Genomic DNA, 25,487 nt, shown 5'->3' on the forward strand with positions numbered 1-25,487 from the left:
TTTAGCTCATGTGTCGTTTTCTCTTTACAGTTAGAACAGATACAGAAGCACACATGGTACATGTGAGTATAAACTTCACTTTTTATTTGTCGTCACATGCCTGTTTTTGCTCAGTATCTGTCTGCATGTTTGTCTATGCATGTACGTACTGTTTATGTGTCCTGTAAGTCTATGTGTGTCCTTGCTGCAATAACTACGAACATAACAAAGACCATGGCTCTGTGCTTCTTTAAGTGGCATGACAGCAGTATGTGTGTGTGGGCATGTTTTTGTGACATATGAGGACACATGTGTATAATGACATGGGTATGACATGGGTATTACAAGGAGAGGGTGACTTATGTCCTCACTTTTCAAATTGCTTATAAATCATACAGGATGAGTTTTTTTTAAAAAGTAAAAGTGCAGAATGTTTCCTGTGATGGGTAGGTTTAGGGGTAGGGGGAGGTTAGGGGGATAGAAAATACGGTTTGTACGGTATAAAATCCATTACGCCTATGGAATGTCCCCATATGTCAAAAAAAAAAAAAAACGTGTGTGTGTGTGTGTGTGTGTGTGTGTGTGTGTGTGTGTGTGTGTGTTTAGAGAAGAACCGTAAGCACTAGCAGGCTGGCTTCACTCAGTGTTTGTGCTCCCCTAAGCAATAGCTTGTTTTTATCTTGAACTGCTTATTTTTTCAACACACATTCCTCCAGTGTGCAACTTTTTGTATTAGTCATGATTTGTTACTGGGCCCCAGGGTGATAATTATTTTGATTTTAAAAAATATATATATATATATATATTTTTTTTTAATGTCAATGGAGCTTAATTTAATTTGAGCATTTAAAAAAAAAGTACCAAAACAATTCTAGTTAACAAAGGTAAACTGGTGTAACTAAATAATGAAATTTCTCAGCACAGTCTTGTGTTGTTGCTGTCTAGGGGCATTTCCATGTTTGATGCGGGCGGGTTATAAAGGTTTTTATAAAAAGTTTTATAATATACAGTGATTCAAAAACAAAAATTCATGGTCAGATAACATTTATTTTAGTTTGATTTCAAGTCTTTTTTTAAAATGTTAAAATCGTTTTTGTTTTTTGTTTTTCAGTAATGTTTTATTTTAAATTTTCATTCAATTTTAAATTTAGTTTTCATAGATTATAATAACTCTTCATAATCTTCAGATCTTTCTGATGAGCGCAGATTCCATGTGGGTCTGTTTGTGACTTATACGACCAGCAAGGATCCAAAAATACACCAGAGGCAATAACCATGTGCGCTCAATTAAGGAAAAATAAACAAGAACACTGGATTATCTCACATGCTCAATGTATTTATTCACAGAGGAGGGAAGAATGAGCCAGAACCAGAACAGCCGGTGCCACGGAAAGTTGCGATCCGCACACTACCCTCCACTGAGGACATCGACCCAGATGTGCTGGAAAGCATGCACTCGCTAGGCTGCTTCCGAGACAAGAACAAACTGATGAAAGACCTGCTGTCAGACGAGTGAGTAACTAAGAAGGAGACGCTACACCTCACAGTCACCTCAGACAGGTTGTTTCCCATGATACCAAGTGTTTTTTTGCCCATGATTAGACAAGACTGACTGCGTTTGCTTTTGGAGACCATATGTGAGGGTGTTATTATTTTACATTCTTGTTCTTTAGGGTTAGTAAACATGCAGTACAGCATCTTGGCTGCAGGCTATTAGAGAAGCCCATTCTCTCCTGCTCATCTGTCATCTCCCGTACACACACAATTACCACCCGCACGCTCCGCTGTGCGCGATCACTTCGTTAGACCCCCTGATAGATGGCCCGGGTGTTCCCTCCTAAAACATTGTGGCCTCTGTCTCTCCTCTTGCCCAGCATTTAAACACAATTCAGACGGCGCCTGCAGCAAAGGCGGTCATATTTACTTCCCGCTGTGTGGTCCGAGGCAGAAAAATTCAACACAAGGTCTCTCGCTGAGAGAATTTCAAGACTTTTTGAACCTGCCCAGACTCTTTTCGGATATTTAATGTCTTCTTGTATCATTGATGAAATAAGTGATATCTTGTGATCTCAGCAGGATGTCTTTTAGCTCTCTGGGCATGAGGTGCTCGCTACTCTTTGCTCTTTAACTAATGATGTTAATTAGCCTGAGCTGAGGATTATTCTGGAGCACTGCAGATTTTACTGTATATCAGAAACCTTGATCACACACATTTCGTTCCTCTTTGCCCTTTCCACCTCCAGTGATAACCAGGAAAAGATGATCTACTTCCTCTTGCTGGACCGCAAGGAGAGATATCCCAGCCACGAGGATCAGAATCTACCACCCAGAAATGAGATTGGTGAGAACAGTTCAGTTGGTTTGCCTGTTACATATTTAATCTGTTTGTTTTTATTTCATCCTTAATGATAACATGACATTCACAACACCTCTGGGATGTGACATAATTTCCTCGCCTACACAACCATGGATACACCATTTTTAATGGAGCATCATAAAAACATTATTTTCTATAGATCAATGTGTTTAGGGATAAATTTTACACTAGACCAGAGACATATAATCCTTTAGGTGAGAGTATATATATTATTGGACCAGAGACCAATAATCCTTTAGGTGAGACTATATATATATATATGGTGTATATATATATGCTCTGTGTATCATTAAAGTCTTTTGTTTTTTTACAACACAATCAAACATTGTTTATTCCAGCGTGTGCAGACAGGGTAAAATGGGTTTTATTTTGGCAAGGTTGCCTGCTAATATTCGCATTATGGGTCTATATATCACATAATAGTTGCTTCAACCCGCGGAAAAAAACACGGACTTGGCAACACAGTGCAGTTGAGCTCTGTCTGTTGACATTTGACAATGCGTCGCTTCGTTGCTCTGATTGGTTGTAGGTCTGTCCAATTGATGTCTTTCCTGGTTCGGTTGAAACACACCCCATAATCACAGCCCAATGGAGCAGTTTCAGACTCATATTCTGACTGGAATTGAGTATGACCACGTCAGGCTACAGCAAAGCATTTGTGAAGTCACAACATGCACAACCTTGAGGCGGATGGTTTAACAGCAGAAGACCCCACCGGGTACCACTCATCTCCACTACAAATAGGAAAAAGAGGCTACAATTTGCACAAGCTCACCAAAATTGGACAATTGAAGACTGGAAAAATGTTGCCTGGTCTGATGAGTCTCGATTTCTGTTGAGACATTCAGAGTCAGAATTTGGTTGTTTTTTCTAGTGGTGGTGGTGTAATGAAGTGGGGGCATACTTTAGGTCCCTTAGTGCCAATTGGGCATCGTTTAAATGCCACGGCCTACCTGAGCATTGTTTCTGGCCATGTCCATCCCTTTATGACCACCATGTACTCATCCTCTGATGGCTACTTCCAGCAGGATAATGCACCATGTCACAAAGCTCGAATCATTTCAAATTGGTTTCTTGAACATGACAATGAGTTCACTGTACTAAAATGACCATAAAATGACCACAGTCACCAGATCTCAACCCAATAGAGCATCTTTACGATGTGGTGGAACGGGAGCTTCGTGCCCTGGATGTGCATCCCACAAATCTCCATCAACTGCAAGATGATAACCTATCAATATGGGCCAACATTTCTAAAGAATGCTTTCAGCACCTTGTTGAAACAATGCCACGTAGAATTAAAGGGTTAGTTCACCCAAAAATGAAATTGATGTCATGACTCACCCTAATATTGTTCCACACCTGTAAGACCTCCATTCATCTTTGAAACACAGTTTAAGATATTTTATATTTAGTCCAAGAGCGTATGCAGTCTATGCACACTTTACTGTCCATGTCCAGAAAGGGAATAAAAACATCATCAAAGTAGTCCATATGTGACATCAGTTAGTTAATTAGAATCTCTTAAAGCATTGAAAATACATTTTGGTCCAAAAATAGCAAAAACTATGACTTTATTCAGCATTGTCTTCTCTTCTGAGTTTGTTTCAAACCTCAAATAAAAATTCAAACAGTCATGAATCAGCGTATTCAGGATTCAGGAGTTGTATTGCAAATGTCATGTGATTTCAGCAGTTTGGCAGTTTGACATGCGATCTGAACCATCTGTTTTATTTGTTCAAAAGTTTGGTGTTTGTAAGATTGTTTAAAGTATTTTATGCTCACCAAGGCTGCATTTATTTGATCAACAAAACATTAGAAACAGTAATATTGTGAAATATAATTAGAAGTGAAAATATTTTAATATATTTTAGAAATTTACATTTATTCCTATGATGGCAATGCTATTACTCCATTACTCAATTTTTTTCCTTTCACAGGATCCTTTCATTTTAATATGCCGATTTGTCCTTGATCAATAGAGTTCAAAAGAAAATAATTTATTTGAAATATAAATGTAAATATATTTACGGTCATGTCATCGATTTCATGAGTCCTTACTGAATAAAACTATTCATTTCTTTCAGAAAAAAAATCTTGAAGACATTATGAAAAATACTGGACGATTGGGCGATTTTTTCCATTATGAACACCATAGGCTTAATGGGTTGTTTTCATGTGTTAGGGATCATTGAACTTATCATATGCTGGTCTCATCAGATCCACCCAGGAAGCGAGTGGACTCTCCACTCTTGACGAGGCACAACAAGAGGAGGCCAGAGCGCAAGTCTATGGAGGTGCTGAGCGTGACAGAGGGCGGTTCTCCTGTTCCTGTGAGACGCGCCATCGACATGGCACAGCATGGACAGAGGTACAGCAACACAACTCTCACTCCTCTATTATTCACAGAACTCTACCATCGTAGCAGCAAGTGCCACAGTAAGAACGACTGAAAGTATGTCACATTTTGTGAAGCCTTGAAAGGAACATTTGAAGACAATGACGTCTGTCATAAAAGCAAAAAAAAAAAAAAAAAAACCTTTGGAAAAATGACATCCTCAGTTATCAGCAGCTGCGTACTGGCTTTGAAATGCTTTTTAAATTGAACATTGAAAGTAAAAGAAATAAGATCAATGAGCTCAGCTAATTCTGTGGGATAAAAAAAAAGATTTCAGAGTGTTTTACTATTCTCTTAAAATCCGTTTCTTAGCTAGTCGAGCAGCACGCTAAATGTGCAATATGGTGAATTTTGACTTCTCGAATTGGTTTTAAGGGGAACGATGGGACTGCTAATGTGCTTTTCGTTTTCATGTATCTTTGACACATTTTGTTACAGATTTGTGTTACTTTTTTCCATACTCATTGTGATCCATTTCATCAGCCCCGTGTCCTTTCCCTGTGTAGATGCTTTGGCTCAACTCCATGATTACATATTACTTATTGCAAATATACTCTAACTTTACTCTCTCTTACTGTAGTAAATCTGTTTTCAGTAAAAGCTTGGATATCTCAGATGCCCACCCCATACTGCAAAGCAAAGAGGAGAGGTACAAACCACCGCCATGCCTTCTTTTCTGCTCTGAAGATGCAGTGGGGTTTTTAACACTCGAAACATGCAACAGAGAGCACTGGCCTTTTATTTCAACCACTGACATTTGAGATCTTAAGAGCTTAGCTTGCTTGAGAGGGAATTTTTTTTAAACTGAAAGATGCACGTGTAAATAAGAGTTTTTTCCTCCCGGTTTGGCCTCTCAGTTTTGGTAAAGCAGCGGCCCTCTGGCTCCCTCCACACACATCAAAAGCATCTTATCTCCCTTATTTTGCCTTTCATGTTTCGTTTGATGTCTGGCATTTTTGTCCCTTGGTAGATCCCAAATTGTTAATTTCTTCCCCTCGCTCTCGTTTTGCCTCCACGCTTCTCTTGCCTTCACCCTGGATGTTTGCTTTTCTTAGAGTGATGTGTGCACTTACAGTAGGTGAGAGACAGAGGTTATCCAATTATTTGCATTCATCTGGTCAGGCATTTTTCTTCAACCTTGAGTTTCACTGTCCTGTCTTACATCTGCATTCACTAATCTGTTTAGTCTGCCAGATAACAATATGGGCCTTGAATTTTTCTTTTATAGACACTTTTTTTTTCATTTCCATTTAATCAATGCATTAAATTTTTCAGGGCACTAGTAAACACATGCTTCACTGACAGACTAGATAGATCAAATACGTTAATGCATGTTAACAATTCAAAGTGTAATGACTGAATTGAACTGAAAAGCTCCCCTGCATCTTTTATACAATTTAATACAGCATTTTTACAAGCGGTAGTTATCTTAATCTAGCTGTAGCTTCTTTCTTGTAAAATATTAACGAATCGCTACATATAAAATCTTCACAAACACTGTACGTTGCTTAAACAGTAGAAATATTTCCTCATATAGTTACTGTCCTCTAGAGCCTGTCCTTTCTTTCCATGAATTACTTTATTCCATAGCCATTTATTACACATATAAAGAGCTTTCTTCCTGACACTGTGTTTGGCTAAGCTAATTAGCTGAATGCAAGAGGCATATAATGAACATCAGCATTGCGCTGAATCAGGCCGCGGTGTATGTGGTGTTGTGATTTTTACGCTTGAATGATCAAAGACAATTTAAGATCACGCATAATTCTCGTCTAAGTAGCATTTGCAAATGCAATTGATCAGTGTATGGATCAAATCCTTCCTGGAGTCAAATCATGTGAGTCTGAATGTTGACACCTTTAAGGATGATTTACCGTTTCAATTTGCCTTGATGACAAAACCCATTGTGTCCATGGTCAATTAAATCCCAATCATTTATTGGAGAACCACTGAAGCTCACCATCTAATACACAATGAAATTCAGAAGTCTCATACAAAACCTCATAAAAGGTCGTGATGACCTTTTACATTCTTATAGGATAAGAAATGATAAATTGCTCAAATTTAATTGCAACTTAAAAATGTAACAAAATAGCATGATCAACAAAATGACCTATAGGTCTGCATATAAAGTTGAAATATAATTAACAAAAAATTCAATTTATAGTGAAACATAGAGGTCTTGTGTGATGCTGTCTCTGTCCAAGTGTAAACTCAATTATTGAATCATGTTTCACTCACACAACATGCTTTACCTCCTAGTTACGACAGTGTTCTATACATAGGGTAGAAATGTCTTTACTGTTTATGTTGTTTAACTTTAGGTCTCGGTCCATCAGCGGAGCCTCTTCTGGTCTGTCCACTAGTCCCCTCAGCAGTCCACGGGTAAGCTTTCTATCTGCAAAATCATTTGTTTTACTCAAAGAGTCTGGTTGTGGTGCAGTCTATAGCCAATTGGTGTGGCATCAATCTACATTTATTAATGAGAAACTCATGTCAAAAGACACATATGATCTGCAATCATTCAGCATGCATATATACATCAGCAGGTGGTACAACAGTGGGTTGTAATATATATATATTTATATATATCTGTTCAAAATATTAGGTTTTCCTTTTTATATTCTGCAAAAATACATTAAATTGATAAAAAAATGACAGTAAAGACTTTTAAATTTTTACAAAATATTTATATTTTAAATAAATGCTGTTCCTTTGAAATCTATTCATCAATGAATCTTTAAACAATGCAGTAATTATGCTAACCATGGTAGGCTGTATCATGGTTTCCACAAACATATGTTTTTAACATTGACAATAATAAGAAATATTTCTTGAGCAGTCAATCAGCATATTATAATGATTTCTGAAGGATCATGTGACACTGAAGACTTGAGTAATGATGTTGAAAATGTAGCTTTACATCACAGCAATAAATTACATTTTGAAATGCATTAAAATAGAAAACAGCTTATTGTAATAATATTAAAAATGTTTACTGTATAAGAGATTTCTTTCTGACATCTAACCAATCTCTAACTTCTTAATATACTTTACAATGTATAAGTGTGTGAATACACTGATTTGATACCATACGCCTATGCTATTATATGCCAGGCTTAAAGTGCATCACTTCATTATATTAAAAAAATGTAACAAAGACAATCTGCTTGAATACCTCAAGGAAAATTCGTTATGAAGGATTACTTCTCAGAATTGTTATTGATGGTGAAGCATTAATGATAATTATGTATATTGTCAGCTTTGTTAATCAAGAAAGTCAATTATATATCACTCAAATGCTGCAGCAACATCGCTGTCTGTCCCTACCGAGCCACCTTTACTACTTCTAGCTAGATCAGTCTACCATGCTTAGCATAATTACTGCTAATCTATGGCCAATTCACAGCCTTGTTGCCTTGAAACATTTGAAGCCCAAGTCACTAATGGCTTGTTAAAATCCCTTGAAAATCCCTGGTTCCTTACTAACGGTGAAGCCTCTGGATGTAGCCAGCTTTTACAGTTGATTTGTTTAAAGAGGCTAACCGATTGCAAATCCACTAAGACTTCCTAATTTGCACTCCTTGAGTTACATCAAGAAATTCCTTACAGTATGATTCGTACCAAAGTACATTCTGAATCTGACCTGATCAAATATTCTACAGTTTGAAATGTTCTACATTTTGCCAATGGATGCGGTGTCACCCTTTCACTGATAAAAATGGCTCACGTAGAGAACATGCTTGGTGGAAGTAATTTGAATTAGTCTGTGAAGAACTCCTTGATACAGCTCATCTGAGATTAGTTTTACTGCTCAGACACAGACTTTAAAGGTTTGTCATGGAAGAATCTTCCCTGCAGTATGAAAGGGCTTTAAAAATCCATTTTATTGCATCTCTGTGCTCGTGCTGTGGTTGCAGCTGATACTGATTAACGCCATTGTATTTCTTTTAAATGTTTTACAATATGCTTGATGAGCATTCACCTCACTTATTGTAATCACACTCTTCACTTCTAGTGGCCCGTACTGTATCAATCCCCCCGTTTCTAACCCGATTATTATTATTATTATACAGCGTCATCTGTCAAACAGCATCCTCATATCATACGTACAGCAGCAGCATTGTATTCTATGCTCTGTTTAATGGTCAACTGCACTTAATTTCACTAGCCATTTCGATAGTGTGGCGCTATTGTCTTGAAAAACTCAAATTGTTGAGTTGAGTCAGTTGTTGATATATAGTACTGTGTATATGTATAGTAGTGCATATATTACTGTGACTTAAGTCACATTTTATGGTATTTCTACTTAATTTATGATGCTTGTTTCAAACGATATGAGGTATTCTGACAATAGCGTCCATTTAAAGCAAAGCTCATTGCACAAATGTCCTGCTTGCTTAGTCAATGCTGACAACACCTTTTTTAATTTCATCCCAACAACAACCCAGAGCTTTTTGTTGCTAATTTCTGTTGCTGGTTTTGATTTGTTTTGGGAACACTGTTTTGGGAACATTTTATTTCCACTGTCTTGTTGCCCTTTGGCTGGTTGCGCTAATGGCATGTTTTTTTCTTTCTTTCTTTCTGCATTTCCTTCCTCACCTCTCATCACCGGTGCCTTGTTCACCATCCTTTCATGTTTGGCGTCGGTGTGTGTGTGCGTCTGCGCCGTAATGCCTGTTAACTACGGGGCCGTGTGTTGTGTGTATGGGCTGTGTTGGCTCTTTTTATGCTGCTGGCTCTGTGCATGCGCTCTCCCAGCCCATGCGGCGGTTCGCCGTTCCTCCACAATCCGCAGAACTCACGCAGTCGCCCAACCACAGCCCCACCCACGCGCCTGTGTTCCGGCTGAACGGCACAGGCCCCCACTCCCCCAAAATCTTTCAACCAAAGACAGGTGTCCATCAGCCCAACAACAAAACCCAGACACTTCCAGCCAAGCCCAAAGTTGCAGACAAGCCCCTGCAGGCCACCAGGTCTAACCCGCTCCCCAACACGACGGCAGTGCCATCTGCGGCCAAGTCGGAACCTTCTACACCCTGCCAACCCTTGCACCCGCCAATGCCTGGCAGCCCGAAAGTGCGCCGGCCACCGCTTACAGTGCCACCCAAGCTCTCTGTACCCCTTTCTCCTCTTTCACCCATCCGGCTTCACCACCTTCACCCGCTGGCCGGGACTGACCACAACGGCAAATCTATCCCCACCATACAGGTTACGCCCCACCCCTCCCCCAGGGGCAGCCCATTGCCAACTCCAAAAGGAACGCCGGTGCACACGCCTAAGGAGAGCCCAGCGGGGACCCCTAGCCCAACGCCACCCCCCAGCCCCTCCATCGGAGGCATGCCGTGGAGAACACGCCTCAACTCCATTAAGAACAGCTTCCTTGGCTCACCACGATTCCACCGCAGGAAACTACAAGGTACCAGCAGTATCGGAAACATCCTGAAGCAATTATTTCACCCATTAACATCAATCTGCCCAATGGATGCAGATGAAAATTTTCAATTTTGAATAAATTTGGCACATTAACATCAACATTATGTTAATACTTGTGTATTGTATTGATAAAGTAAATAAAAAATATAAAAAAAATTGCATTAAAACTAGGGATTAACTTCGGAGGAAAAAAACAAATGCCAATTGTTTTACAATTACATTGTTCTTTTGGGTAAATAAATAAAAACATAAAAATCTAAATGAAAAAAAAAATGCAGAAATTAGCAAGCACAGTGATATAAAAAGATGGTACTAATATGTTGTATATTATATAACAAGACTCTAGTTATGTGTGGCACTAAAGCAAAAAAAAACATAGCCCATGTGCATATAGAAAGCATTTAGGTGAACGAATTCTGCTTGCTAATCCTTTTTTATTGCGGCTTTCAGCTGATGTTTCCCCTCTTAGCGAGGTATATTCTCTAAGGGCTGATTTTACAGATCGCGGGGTAATAAACTCAGTGATACTCCATTATCATCTATATCTGATGATATATATCTAGTAATGATAATGAAAACTGCGCAAGCATCTCCCTTCACCTCCAGCTGTTCCTCTTTCCCTCTTCTACCGGGAAGAGGATCAGATGAGCTGATAGAAGGGAGGGTTGAATTACTCTTAATCTCTGCAGGTTTGGAGTAATTAGCTGTGGTTAATCAGCATCCCCCTCCTCAGGTTGTGAATGTCTAATCTCTCTGGATATAGAGTATGATGCAAATTCCACTGAGGCTTGTTCGCTTTGTCTCTTTCCAGTTCCCACACAAGAGGAAATGTCCAGCCTAACACCAGAGTCTTCCCCCGAGTAAGTATTAGCTATTGTGAAAGACAATCAAGTAAAATATGTTGTTTTATTAAAAGCCAAAGTGTGAAAGAAACATTCAAATAATATTCAATTATAATTACATGTTACTTCAATATTCATTATCCTACTTGGTGTGGGACTAAATGCATCCTCTTTTCTGTTAACCTGAGCGGTTTAGACTCAATTAAAGCTTGCTTAATTAAGACACTTAACCTTTGCTCTTTATATTGTCTTTAAAAAAAAAAATTGAGCTCTGAAAACACTTCAGCTATAGTTAATGTGGTGGTCCAAACACTGTTCCTGGCCCCATTAGCCTAGTTTGTTGCTAAAGACATTATCAGGGAATAGTTTGTCATGAATAATTCAGTGTTTTAGTTCCACTCAGCTTCACGGCCACACAGGGCAGTACCACAGTGAAAACTTTCTTCTGGAGTGTTTTCCTCTTATTTTTCCACTGTTTAAGTTTTCGGTGAGATAGTGTCACAGTATGCTGGCTGGCTCAAAGATGGCCTTGATAGTCACTGGCTGGTAAAATCCCAGCAATTTCAAGCAGGGCTGCGAAATGAGCCATATGCCAGCATTCAAACCTTCATACAGGCCTTTTTGGTAACACTTTATTTTGATGGTCCCTTTTGAACATTCTGTTGACTGTAAGTAAATTTGCAAATATGTCAAGTTACTCTTATCAGAGTATTAGACTTAATATTTGCTTAATATTTGCTAGCTGTTTGTTGTGATGGTCCCCCAAAAGACATTCTACTACTGACTTTAAGTAACTTTGCAACTACATCAACTTATTCTAACCCGAACCTTACCAGTCTACTGAAAGAACCCTACTATACTTTCAGTCAACAGAATGTGTTAAAGGGACCATCAAAATAAAGTGAAACCACCTTTTTCTTTAAAAGTTTTAATAACTTTTTGTTGCTCTCTCACCCCAGAGGACTTTTCAGTTGTCAGCTAATATTGTATTATGACAAACCCCTGTCATCTTATTCTAGTTTACCAATAGTAAATCAGTGTTAACTTTACATTTTTAAATGTAAGTTTTTCTGAGATTTGCATGGTGCTGCACAACATATATTTATATATATATATATATATATATATATATGTATGTGTATATACAGTGCCCTCCACCATTATTGGCACCCCTGTTTAAGATGTGGTCGCGGACTTCTACAAATTCTCCTTTTTTTTTTAAACAACATTGAACCAAAATGCAAAAAAAGAGAAAAATCCTACCTTTCGTTTAAGTACATTACTTTGGTGGTAAAAAAATCACAGATTTGGAAAGAAAGAAAAACCTTGAAATCATGTGTCCCACAATTATTGGCACCCCTGATGTTAATACTTTGTTCCACCCTCTTTTGCCAATAAGAGATCACTTAATCTTCTCCTATAACATTTCACAAGATTGGAGAACACAGAGAGAGGGATCTTTGACTATTCTTCTTTGCACAAGCTTTCTAGATCATAGTGTCCTGGGTCGTCTCTTATGCACTCTCTTCTTTAGCTCGCCCCACAGGTTTTCGATTGGGTAAAGGTCTGGGGACTGAGATGGCCATGGGAGGGCCTTGAGTTTGTGACTGCTGAACCATTTATGTGTATATTTTGCCACGTTTTGGATCATTATCCTGGTGATGACGACCCATCTTCAGCTTTCTGGCAGAGGCCATCAGGTTTTTATTTAAAATGTCCTGGTAGTTCAAAGCATTCATAATGCCATGCAACCTAACAAGGTTCCCAGGGCCTTTGGAAGAGAAACAGGCCCACAACATCACAGATCCTCCACCATACTTCACGGTGGGCATGAGGTGCTTTTCGGCATACTAATCTTTTGTTTTACGCCAGACACACTTAGAGTGTCTGTTGCCAAAAGCTCAATCTTAGTCTCATCTAACCAAAGCACACGATCCCAGTTGAAGTCCCAGTACCGCTTATCAAACTCCAGACGTGTACATTTGTGAGTGTTAGTGAGAAAATGCTTTTTCCTTGCATGCCTCCCAAACAACTTGTTGGCATGTAGAGACCGTCTGATGGTTGTTTTGGAGACTTTGTGATCCCAAGATTCCACTCTTTGTTGCAATTCTGTGACAGTGAGCTTAGGTTATTTTTTTACTTCACTTACCATCTTCCTCACTATGCGTTGTGGCAAGATAAACTTGGGACCTCTTCCAGCCTTGTTTGTCACTGTTTAGTTGTTTTAAACTTCTTAATGATTCCTCTGACTATAGATACGGGGAAGTTAAGGCGAGTGGCTATTTTCTTGTAGCCATTGCCTGACTTATGAAGGTCGACACACATCTGCCTTTCTTGAATGGTGTGTTTTCTTGTCTTTGCCATGTTGACAAATGGGTAAGAGAATTAGGCCTCTGTGTCACATCATATTTATACCCCAGGGAAGCAGGAACTCATGAATTACTAATTAAAATTTCCTAGATACCCTAACCAACTTTAGCAACTACAGAAAAATATATTTAAAAAAAAAAAAAATTACATTTTTCAGAGGAATTGTTAGGGGTGCCAATAATTGTGGGACACATGATTTCAAGGTTTTTTTTCCCCCTAAATGTGTGATTTTTTTTTTTTTTACCACCAAAGTAATGTACTTAAATGAAAATTTGGAATTTTCTCTTTTTTTTGCATTTGGGTTCTATGTTGTTTTAAAAAAAGGGAGAATTGTTAGAAGTCCAGGACCACATCTAAAACAGGGGTGCCAATAATTGTGGAGGGCACTGTATATATGTATGTGTATATATATACGTTTTGAATAGTTTGACAGCCTGTGTAATGTCACGTTTTCATTTCTTGCTATGTCCAAGAGACACATCAACTGACTGACAGCTTACTAACTCAAATCTCGACAGCATTCAGTATGTATTTCACTTTGAGAGAAATTCAGCAAAGCTCTCCCAGGGAACCAATGCCGATATGCTGTCTCTGTGAAACAACATTTTTTAAATATAACTTACCAATTGATGGTCTAAAATTCTTCTGCCAACTTATCTTTATTATTGGTGAAGCTGAAATATGTACACTACCGTTCAAATGTTTAGGCTTAGCAAGTATTATTGTTGTTGTTATTATTAAATCATTAAATCATAAGTGACAGTAAAGATGTAAGGTTACAAAATATATATATTTAAAATAACTACTGCTATTCTTTAGAAAGCAGCAGTATTGTTTTCAAAACTGATAATAATAGGAAATGTTTCTTGAGAACCAAATCTGCATATTAGAATGATTTCTGAAGGATCATGTGATACTGAAGACTGGAGTAATGATGCGGAAAATTCAGTTTTTGTAATAAATTACATTCTAAAATATATTCTAATATAATTTTTACTGTATTGTTTTTTTATAATATAAATTTGTGAGCATAAAAGACTTGTATGATGATATTATATATATATATATATATATATATATATATATATATATATATATATATATATAGATATATATATATAGATATATATATATATATAGAGAGAGAGAGAGAGAGAGAGAGAGAGAGAGAGAGAGAGAGAGAGAGAATTATGCAAATTTTTGTCACACTGAAGAAATGAAAAGGATGTTTTGTATGTAACATTATTCAAACATGACTTGGTTCATGCATGGTATGTGAGTTGAGTGAGGTTTGTTTGTATGTATTGTGTTTTCTTGTTCACTCCTGCTTTTCGTCTTCACAGACTTGCCAAAAAATCTTGGTTTGGAAATTTTATTAACCTTGAAAAGGAGGAGCAGATCTTTGTGGTGATTCGGGACAAGCCTCTGAGCTCCATCAAAGCAGATATTGTCCACGCCTTTCTCTCTGTAAGTCTCCAATGAGCGTGTGAATTCTGTCATCATTTACTCACTCTCATGTCATGTCATTTCAGTCCTGTTTGGTTTTCTTACATTCAAAGGATGCAAATGCATCATAAAAATATCAGAAATGTCAGACTTGTGTGCTATGTTTCAAGTGTTCTGAAGCCATGTAATTACTCTGTGACACAATAGACTGCATGTGGTTATTGACTGACAATCTTCCGCTCAAGTGGGCTGTTAACCTCTGCGACCGAATCATTGAGTCAGCAAGTTCAACTGAGTTGAATAAGTCATTCAGACCAGTTTTGTGAACTGTATTAACTAATTGATTGAAAAAATCTGTCTTAATAAAGATTCATTCACAAATCTGATATCACTTAACAGTGGGGTAAGCTATTTCTGGTAACCGATGTTGAAATTTAAAATCACCAAAAACAAACACGCCCCTACCACAAAAGGGTCTCGCACCTGTTTTGATAGCTCCGCCCCACACATACGTAACCCAGGCAGTGACTATGGCAGAATCTGCTGTGCCAGCTGGCCGAGGGTATTATGTCATAAATAAGTGAAAGGTTTATGTTATGGGGAATGTTAAAAGCCATCCCTTAAATCCCCAAAACACAAACACATTTCTTATGAACAATTCGTTAGCACAAGCCCGACAGTTCAGCTAACAAATATATTACAATTATGACAAGATTAGAGTGTTATATCTATCACTAAAAGAGGAAACAAAGGAAACAAACATATATTAGGAGTATATTATCTTACTTGTCAGACACACTTTTGGAGCTGATGCTTGAAACAGACAGTTATGAGGTTTAGACGGTCCAGGTTTATAGGGTGTGGAGATGAATGGGTCTTTATCATCGCTGAAGTGAACAACGATTCGATCGCAAATGGACAAACAAGTGAACATGACACGCAAAAGCAAAAAACAGCATATGTTAAAGGTTTGGTTCACCCAAAAATGAAATTTCTTTCATTAATGACTTACCCCAATATCATTCCACACCCATAAGACCTCCGTTCATCCTCGGAACACAGTTTAAGATATTTTAGATTTAGTCCGAGGCCTTTCTGTCCTTTGAATGTAAGTGTATGCCCACTTGCTGTCCACGTCCAGAAGGTAATGAAAACATCATCAAAGTAGTCCATATGTGACATCAGTTGGTTAGTTAGACTCTTTTGAAGCGTCGACAGTACATTTTGGTCCAAAAATAACAAAAAATACGACTTTATTCAGCATTGTCTTCTCTTCAGTGTTCCTCAAATAAAGAATCTAACAGTCATGAATCATGATTCAGATCGCGTGTCAAACTGGCAAACTGCTGAAATCACGATTGGTGATACGAATCACGAATCGATCTGCTGATTTGCGACCGTTTGATTCTTTATTTGAGGTTTGAAAAACGCGGAAGAGAAGACAATGCTGAATAAAGTCGTATTTTTTGTTATTTTTTGGACCAAAATGTACTGTCCACGCTTCAAAAGGGTCTAACTAACCAACTGATGTCACATATGGACTACTTTGATGATGTTTTCATTACCTTCTGCAGGTGGACAGTATAGTGTGCATACACTTACATTCAAAGGACAGAAAGCCCTCGGAATATATCTAAAATATCTTAAACTGTGTTCCGAGGATGAACAGAGATCTTATGGGTGTGGAACGACATTGGGGTGAGTCATTAATGAAAGAAATTTCATTTTTGGGTGAACTAACTCTTTAATCCTATGAAACAAAACAAAACCAATGTTACTCGCCTATTAAGCAGAAATAAAGCAACCTCGGCGTCCGATTGCAGGCCTTCCCGCTCCTTGAGTAATCTGATATTTACAAGGGATCTACTTCTTGCCTGATCGTAAGCCTTCTTTTATTCCACAGATATTTTCTACTTTTGTTTTTTATCTGCCATCTCTCTCTTTCTGTCATCGCTCGGCTAACGTCCGTGTTGTGTGTCATGTTTTGACTCTTTTAAATAATGACGTGCACTGAGCACTCTCTTTTCCCCATTATTAGTAGACACGCCCCTTACTGCTGATTTGCTTCTCATTTACTGAAGTTTTTTTGGTACTCGGCCCGAAACACTTTTGAAATATCACTTACACCACCTTTAACTTATGGACGCACAAAAGAGAGCTAAGATTTTAGTGAATAACACATTTCTGTCTGTTCCTCACCCAAATCATGTGACCTCAAAAGCCTCGAAATGTAGCATGCAAGTCATATTCACCACTTTTATAGTTTTGAGGCATTTTTTTTGTTGCCATTTAGAAAGGCAATGGCCCCAGACCTTCTTCATTGTCATTGAATTGAAAACAATGGATATTCTTGAAAATCACTGGTTTTAAAAGACATAGTAAATAATCACAGAATGCTCATTTTGGGGTGAATGACTCTCTATTTATTTAATCTCAGATTCCCAGCCTCAGCCACAGTGTGGTGTCACAGACGAGTTTCCGGGCAGAATACAAGTCCACAGCTGGCCCCACCGTGTTCCAAAAACCAGTGAAGTTCCAGGTGGACATTACCTACACCGAAAGCACGGCTGCCACCAAGGAGAACGGCATCTACTCTGTCACTTTCACACTGCTCTCAGGTAACCATGCCGACAGTGAGAAGCCCATTTTGATGTCATAAACTTGCTGGCAGCCAATAGAAACACAGAGGGATGTGTGTGTGTGGGTGATGGAGAGGCTGGTTGATGATGTTGAACTTTGCCTGTCACAGTGGTGAGAGAATTTTTTCTCTCTCTCGTTCCGCTCTCGGTTCCCTTCCTCCACTACACTCCTCCTCTCTTACGCTGAAATAGACCAACTGCTCAAGGGGGTAATGGAAAAAAATTAAACTAAAAGAGGCCTTTTTGCCTCCTGGTAATCACTATGCATTTTCAGCCTGCTGTGTTTCAAAGGACAATCCAAAAAGATCCCACGCTGCTGGTGCCATTACCGCAAACCCTTTTCCTCGCTTTTCATTTCCCCCCTTCCTCGTTTTTGCTCTCTTGGCTACACAAAAGGGATTGAATCTTGTTCCTAAAGTCACGCATTTTAAAGTACGTGTGTGTGCACGTGTCATGAACTCAGCCGTGGGCCAAATGCACCATAAAAATCCGCCCCATCCCATTAGACTTTATTAGGCAGCCGCTAGGGGGAATAAACCCAGGATGTATCAGCATAAATGCACATTCATTTCTAAAGACACACATGTGCCAGTCTGTACAAGATCACTGTAAAATATTCAAAGAGGTGTTGTCTGTGTTTGCGTGTCCCCTGCAGGTCCCAGTCGACGCTTCAAGCGGGTGGTGGAGACGATTCAGGCTCAGTTGTTAAGTACACATGAGCAGCCTGGTGTCCAGCAGCTGTCTGGTGAGTGGCCACTTACTTCACTGACACACCCCCTCTCTCCTCTCTCTCTCTCTCTCTCTCTCTCTCTCTCTCTCTCTCTCTCTCTCTCTCTCTCTCTCTCTCTCTCTCTCTCTCTCTCTCTCTCTCTCTCTCTCTCTCTCTCTCTCTCTCTCTCTCTCTCTCTCTCTTCTCTCTCTCTCTCTCTCTCTCTCTCTCTCTCTCTCTCTCTCTCTCTCTCTCTCTTTCTCTTTCTTGCTCTCTTACACAGCATCCTGAACATGCATGGCACCTAGCCCACCCTCGCAGAGCACTGAACGCTGCACACACCCATCAAGGTCAAATGAGTCTTTCCAGTGTTTAAAATTGGTGTTAGCGGTGATTTCAAAGACATTTTCAGGCAATCCAAATGAAAATAAACTTCTCAAAAGGGTTAATTCAATGTATCCACTGTTCCATTAATGTCAGAAGTGATGTCTTATTTAAAGGTGCTGGAAATACACTTTTGACCTTATCGGAGAACATTGCACAGAACTGCATTGCAAGGCACTGGCGCACACGCACACACTCTCCTTAGCAGTCACACATGCTCACAGAGCATGCTAGAGCACTGGCGTGTATTAACAAGGTTTTATATCCATATACAGGAAATTTCTTGCAGATATTTAAATTAAACCTGTGTCCCAATTAAATGAATGTGGCTTCATACTGTTCATTTTATGAGCAGAAATGTGATGGGCTAGAGTAGACTGTGGTTCCTGCTGGAGATGATGAAATAAGAGAACAGAGAAATCTTTGCTTGTCTTCTCATATGGCTGTTTGTGCACATGGTGAAGAGCCTGTTACAGCTCCCTCTGCTGGACAGCTCCAAATCCTTACTGTCCAAAAGCAGTATCTCTGAGCAATACAGATAAGGGCGTTTGGCATTTTATAATACTAATATAATTTCTGCATTATTGTATGTACTGTGCACAATAATTACAAAAGATTTTCCATGTGCATAAAATACCTGGATGACTTGCATATGCACACAGTGTGGACACTTGACTGTAATGTAAAGTGTAATATATCCCACACTGCAATGTGTTCAACTTCCATTTCCAGTGTATTAAATTGTATGTATATATAGGTAGATTACTTACAAATTGTAGGCAGGTACTGATTCCAAATTACATGACTGAAATTTTAGTTAGTAAAGTAATCTAGATTTATTTTAAGTAATGTATTCCGACTATACGTTTTGATTACTAACTTGTTTATAACATTAATTGAAATAAAATAACCTTGTACCATATTGATGTAAAAATATGGAGGACAAAATTCACAGAAAAAGAAAATATATTCTATTCTTTGTTATTAACTACATAAAGTGCATTAAATATTACATTACATGCATAGTTTCCCAGTTCGTAATGGAACTGCAGGGGTTCATAAGTTTAATGAAAGTTAAATTTGAGTAAATAAATAATTTAAAAATATATATTTTTTTAAATATTTGTTTACCTGCATGTCATGTTACCGTTCAGAGAAATGTGAACATTTTATTATTATTATTATTAGTAGTAGTAGTAGTAGTAGTAGTAGTATTAGAATTGAAATAACTTAAATTTTTCCTTTACTATATTAATTATAATAATATTATTATTATTATAAACATATTAATAATAATAATAATAATTAATATGTTATTATATAAGGGCAATATATTAATAATATATAATAATTTATGAGGGCAAAGAAGTTCAGTTGACAAACAGTTTTTGTGGAATAAATTGGGGAATAGGGGAATTGGGGAGTTGGGGAATAAATATTAAATTATGTGAATTTGACGTGAATTTGAATGTGTTTGAAAGACAAAGGCCTTCCAGAGCCAGTAAAAATGGTTAAATGACTCACTGAGTGAAAATTTTAATAATAATTAATGTGTTCATTAGGAGCTGATTAGATATGCAATGGTGCAATGTTGAGAAAACACTTGTTAAAAGTGAAATGATTGCTGTAAATCCAGTGATCAAATGCTGTGTGGCTCTCATTTTTCACTGATAATGCACCCAGAAGAACTTCTGAATGTATAAAGGCAGAAGGCTCTTATTGAAAGAAAAATGTCAAATATAACAAAGAAGTAGAATCAACGCAGTAAGAATAACGTGATCAATAGAAAAGTAACTTGTAGACTGAGTACGAGTATTTTAAGATGTAATATAATCTAATTACAAACACCTAATGTGTAATCAGTTAATACCCAGCTAATTTAAATGTTAGCAATATTTACTACCATTTTTTACATATCTGTTTTTTTTATTACAAAAATGACAATAGTTTTCCTCAGAATGCCACTCATTACATGTGCTTTAAAATCAACTCAGCTACTAGCGTTGACTTGTCCAAACTGAAAATTGTGGCAAAACCTGAGCAAAAGTTGTTTGCTGTACTTAAGCCTCAAAGCTCAAGCCTTAATGCTTTCTGTTTCACATACTAACCTTTACAAATAGTAGGCAGGCTACAGTGTGCTAGTATTGGTATACTGGTTCAGTCATCTCTCTTGAAATGGAAGATCAATTTGGACATTTTGTCACTGTGTGCTCTGGTTGTATACCTCAGATTTTAGCAAATGGTCATCTATGTATTTCATGTTTCATACAGCAAACTATTGTGGACAGTATAGCCTACATTCTGAATGCCGCAAAAATAGAATCAGTATTGTAAGATGCCATTTCAAACAAAACCCTTCTCAATGTCTAATTCTATTAAAGATTCAGGAAACAGGATTTATGTGATTCTATTCATATTGTGCATTTGGACTGTCTTAAAGAAGAGCTGTTATCAGGATCACGACACATCACCAGTAGCTTTAAAGACGTGCCATCCTCTCACCCTGTCAATCACGTCCATCCCTTTCCCCTGGCTTTGCCCTTCACCCCTGCTCTCCTGCGGCTCTTGCTCATGGCGGCTGTTGAGTGAATGGGCACGTGAGCTTGAGTGTTCTGTCCTTACTGACCGTGAGCAGACCTGCACAGCGCTGAGCACCAGCATGCTTCACTCTTAACAGATGTGGCCATGTAATAAACATCTGTGCAAGAAGGTTGAATCACTGAGTTCATGTCATTACTGTAAAGTCAATGAGGTGCATTGAGAATGTCATTATAGGCTGAATATTTATTTGATCGGACATGTTACAGTAATATGTCATGTTCCTTTGACAGGAAAGCGTTCAAAGGGTGGTAAGAGGTCTATCTTAACTCTTCTGCCACGGTGTACGTCACTTTGTCATACACACAGTGTCTAATGTGTGGCACTTATACACAGAGACCCTAAGGAATGGTTCACCCAAAAATGAAAAATGTTCTTATCCTCGTGTCATTCCAAACCCTTGAGACTTTTGTTCCTCTTGGAAACTAATCTTTAGCACATCAAAACATAGAAGACGCGCAATCGTTTCGAATGATGAACAGAACATGTTTTTTAGGCTTTTTGTCTTTTCAGAAGACTTGGATTATACTGCTAGATTCATAAGGATATTTTTACGATCTCTTTTTGTACTTTTGGCGCATTACAAGTTTTGGTTGCATGGACTTTTAATGGAGGGACAGAAATCTCTCAGGTTTCAGGAATAAAAAATATTTTCATTTGTGTTACAAAGATGAACAAAAGTCTTATGGGTTTGGAACAACAGGAGGGCAAGTAAATGAGGACATGGTTTTCACTTTTGGATGAACTAACTCTTTAAATATAAAATATGCACAGATGTGTGAATGTGTTTGGGAGTGTGTGTGCATGATCTCACTTGATAGGACAATCCATGAAAGTTTAAATTCTCTAGAGAGATGAAAGCTTTATACATACTTCATGTTGTTTTTCTCTCCGTATTCAATTCTTGCATCATTCTACTTTGCTTTATGGGTCAATTGTTGCATCTGAATCACTTTGGTGAAAGGCCTCATTAATTTAGACATTTAATCAGCAGCTCTTATGAATCTGTTAAACCAGGTCTTCTATTTGAAGATAATGTTGAGCTTTTATGTTAGCGTGCATATCAGCACCTCTTCTCTCTAAACACTTTCATGTTGGTCATTTGGGACTTTTACAGTAGAAATAATCATCTGTAGAATCGCTGTATAATGAGGGGTAGAATACTAAAGGGACTAGTTTGCTCAGTGACCTACTTATTTAGGTCCCTATAAATACAAGATGAGTATTAAAACAAGTAACAGTAAAGTCTGCTCAAACTGTTTTAGGTTTACTATTGGATTAATAGTAATTTTGAAGGAATAAAGTAGTCATCAAAAATGTAATCCCACTAACACACACAAGATCTCAAGAACAATGAAATAAAGCCTCAATTGTGTAGTTCTCAGCACTCACTTGCAATTTCTGCTGCTTTTTCTTTTCTTTTTTTTAAATAAAGATGCAGGTCATGGATTTTAATATGATGTCAATTCAGGAATATGATAACTACATATATAATTGTATTATATTAATAATTAAATTATATTTATAATTTTTAGGGACAATAATCCACTGTTTAGACCAGGCATTATGAATTGTTCATTACAGTTGACCATTGAAAATCTAGCAGGGATTAAATTTCGCAAATTTATTGCAAAGGTACCACTGAGCTCTAATGACAGATTTTAATTTAATTATTTTTATAAATATATCTATAAGGCATAACATTATGACAGTATGACAGATTCACAGGCGAAGTGAATAACACTGATTATCTCTTCATCATGGAACCTGTTAGTGGGTGAGATATATTAGGCTCAATTCCTTTATTCCTCGAAGTTGATGTGTTAGAAGCAGGAAAAATGGGAACGTGTAAATATTGGAGTGAGTTTGACAAGGGCCAAATTGTGATGGCTAGATGACTGGTTCAGAGCATCTCCAAAACTGCAGATCGTGTGGTGTGTTCCCGGTCTGCAGTGGTCAGTATCTGTCAAAAGTGGTCCAAGGAAAGAACAGTGTTTGAACCGGCTAAAGGGTCATGGGTGGCCAAGGCTCACTGATGCACGTGGGGAGTGAAGGCTGGCCCATGTGGTCCAATCAAACAGACCAGCTACTGTAGCTCAAATTACTCTAGAAGTTAATGCTGGTTCTGATAGAAAGGTGTCACAATACACAGTGCATTGCAGTTTGTTCCTTTTATGGGGCTGCATAGCCGCAGACCAGTCAGGGTGCCCATGCTGACCCCTGTCCACCACCAAAAGTATCAATAGTGAGCATCAGAACTGGACCACAGAGCAAAGAAAGAAGGTGGCCTCGTCTGATGAATCACATTTGCTTTTACATCACGTGGATGGCCGGGAGCACTGTGGGAAGAAGGCAAGCCGGCAGAGTCAGTGTGATGCTTTAGGCAATGTTCTGCTGGGAAACCTTGGGCCCTGCCATCCATGTGGATTTTACTTTGACATGTATTACCTTCCTAAGCATTGTTGCATATCATGTATACCCTTTCATGGAAACGGTATTCCCTGGTGGCTGTGGCCTCTTTCAGCAGGATAATTCGTTCTGCCACAAAGCAAATTCAGGAATGGTTTAAGGAGCACAACAACAAAACTTTTTTTGTGGCGGAGACTAAGTTGCTTGGTTTTATATGTTGATTTTATGGCAATAGATCTTATTGAAATTGAAATTGAAGTTAATTATCTAGAGGTGCATGTGTCCCAATACTATAGCCATATTTCACTGCAGACCAGAATATTCCCCATAAGAGAAAAAATAGCCCTGCTGTACTGGTAGGTTTCTGTCTCTGTAATAGTTTGCTGCATAAATCTAAACAGAGATGAACATTTGTAATGGCTCACAGTAGAAATGCTGAAGCTGTGTCCTGTGCATCTCAAAGCTGCCACAGCTGTCATGTCTCTTTGAGAGTCTCTTAGGCTGTGGTAAAGCGGCCTGTTTTCTAGAGAAGCGGTAGTTTCAAGCTTCTGTCATGATGTTGAGAGGAGTCCAGATTGTGTTGAGAGACTCAGAGACAAGCAAGCTCTGAAAATCTACTCTAGTGTTCACATAGTTGTGCCACGCTGCAGCCTGTGTTATCGGGTTCGCTGCTGCTCAGCCACTTATGAAATTGGTAAAAGAGGTGATGGTTTGCAGGCCTGTGTTGGTGTTAAATAGGGTGTGTAGTTAATCCTTCTAAGCCGGCCGGACGTCAGGTGTATTCAGAATCTGCAACAATTTGCACCACTACATTTCAAGCCATTTATGTGATTTTAATTTTGGCCTTTGATTTGCAGCAGAAATGATGAATTTAACATGAATATATTTAGCTGTATATGTACCAGGGTGTAAATATATTCTCTGACAATGATTCGATTAAATTATAATTCTTTGTTAAGTCATGTAATACATCATGAAATCTCTTCATGATTCTATTCAGCTCAGTGGTTTTAGCACCATTTATAATTACAGAGTGAAACATACAGCAACCAGAGTAGACCTGACAATTATGAGTCGGGTCATCTAACAAACAATTCCTGAACAAAAGACTATTGTGAGCCAGTTCTTTTAACTCTTTCCCCAACATTTTTTTTTTTTAAGAAGCAACATTTTGAGCAAAAAGCTGAGAAAATCACAGTTTTTTTCTCAAAGACTACATCAGGATCATATGCAGAGTAATGATCAAAACACAGATGGAGTTTGAGTCCATCAAGCTCGACAGTCCTATGACTCATTCACAGTTTCTATGTATATGCTGTTTAATGTTGATGATCGTGTTATCATACATATGATTACATATGCTATAACTTGTTTCTGCATTTTCACCTGTGTTTTGATCAGGAAATTCTGTAATCTTTCACAAAAGATCAAAATGTGTAATAACGCCCTCTACCTTATGACAGTGAAAACACGGAAAGCTTTAGTGGGGAGGTGCTTTCTCGTAAAAGTAACTTGTTAAAGGGTTAGTTCACCCAAAAATGAAAATTCTGTCATTAATTACTTACTCTCATATCGTCTGACACCCGTAAGACCTCGGTTCATCTTCGGAACACAAATTGAGATATTTTTGTTGAAATCTGGTGGCTCAGAAAGGCCTTCATTGACACCAATGTCATTTCCTCTCTCAAGGCACTAAATAAAAGGCACTAAAGATGTCATTACAAAGGCCATCTCACTGCAGTGATTCTACAATTATTTTATGAAGAGACGAGAATAGTTTTTGTGTGCAAAAAAACTCTAAATAACAAATTATATATACAGTGATGGGCCGATTTCAAAACTAAGTTTCGAATCGTTATGAATCAGCGTATTGATTCATGATTCAGATCGCGTGTCAAAC

The 25,487-nt window shown here is 38.1% G+C and overlaps 1 protein-coding gene across 7 annotated transcripts in view; it reads left to right on the plus strand.

The window, feature by feature from the left end:
- The window catches only part of brsk2b (BR serine/threonine kinase 2b), a 168,441-nt gene that overhangs the window by 138,643 nt on the left and 4,311 nt on the right, over nucleotides 1-25,487 (plus strand). For 2 of the 7 annotated variants that reach the window (XM_067437457.1, XM_067437460.1), the window contains exons 9-19: nucleotides 31-62; nucleotides 1,327-1,491; nucleotides 2,223-2,320; nucleotides 4,577-4,727; nucleotides 5,335-5,403; nucleotides 7,079-7,139; nucleotides 9,516-10,173; nucleotides 11,002-11,050; nucleotides 14,746-14,869; nucleotides 17,286-17,466; nucleotides 18,143-18,232. In XM_067437457.1, coding sequence (XP_067293558.1) covers nucleotides 31-62; nucleotides 1,327-1,491; nucleotides 2,223-2,320; nucleotides 4,577-4,727; nucleotides 5,335-5,403; nucleotides 7,079-7,139; nucleotides 9,516-10,173; nucleotides 11,002-11,050; nucleotides 14,746-14,869; nucleotides 17,286-17,466; nucleotides 18,143-18,232 — 1,678 coding nt within the window. The remainder of the gene's footprint in view (nucleotides 1-30; nucleotides 63-1,326; nucleotides 1,492-2,222; nucleotides 2,321-4,576; nucleotides 4,728-5,334; nucleotides 5,404-7,078; nucleotides 7,140-9,515; nucleotides 10,174-11,001; nucleotides 11,051-14,745; nucleotides 14,870-17,285; nucleotides 17,467-18,142; nucleotides 18,233-25,487) is intronic. The other 5 variants (XM_067437458.1, XM_067437461.1, XM_067437462.1 and 2 more) reach the window with 5 other exon arrangements.

This window comes from Pseudorasbora parva, chromosome 1, assembly GCF_024679245.1.
Source record: "Pseudorasbora parva isolate DD20220531a chromosome 1, ASM2467924v1, whole genome shotgun sequence".
NCBI lineage: Eukaryota > Metazoa > Chordata > Actinopteri > Cypriniformes > Gobionidae > Pseudorasbora > Pseudorasbora parva.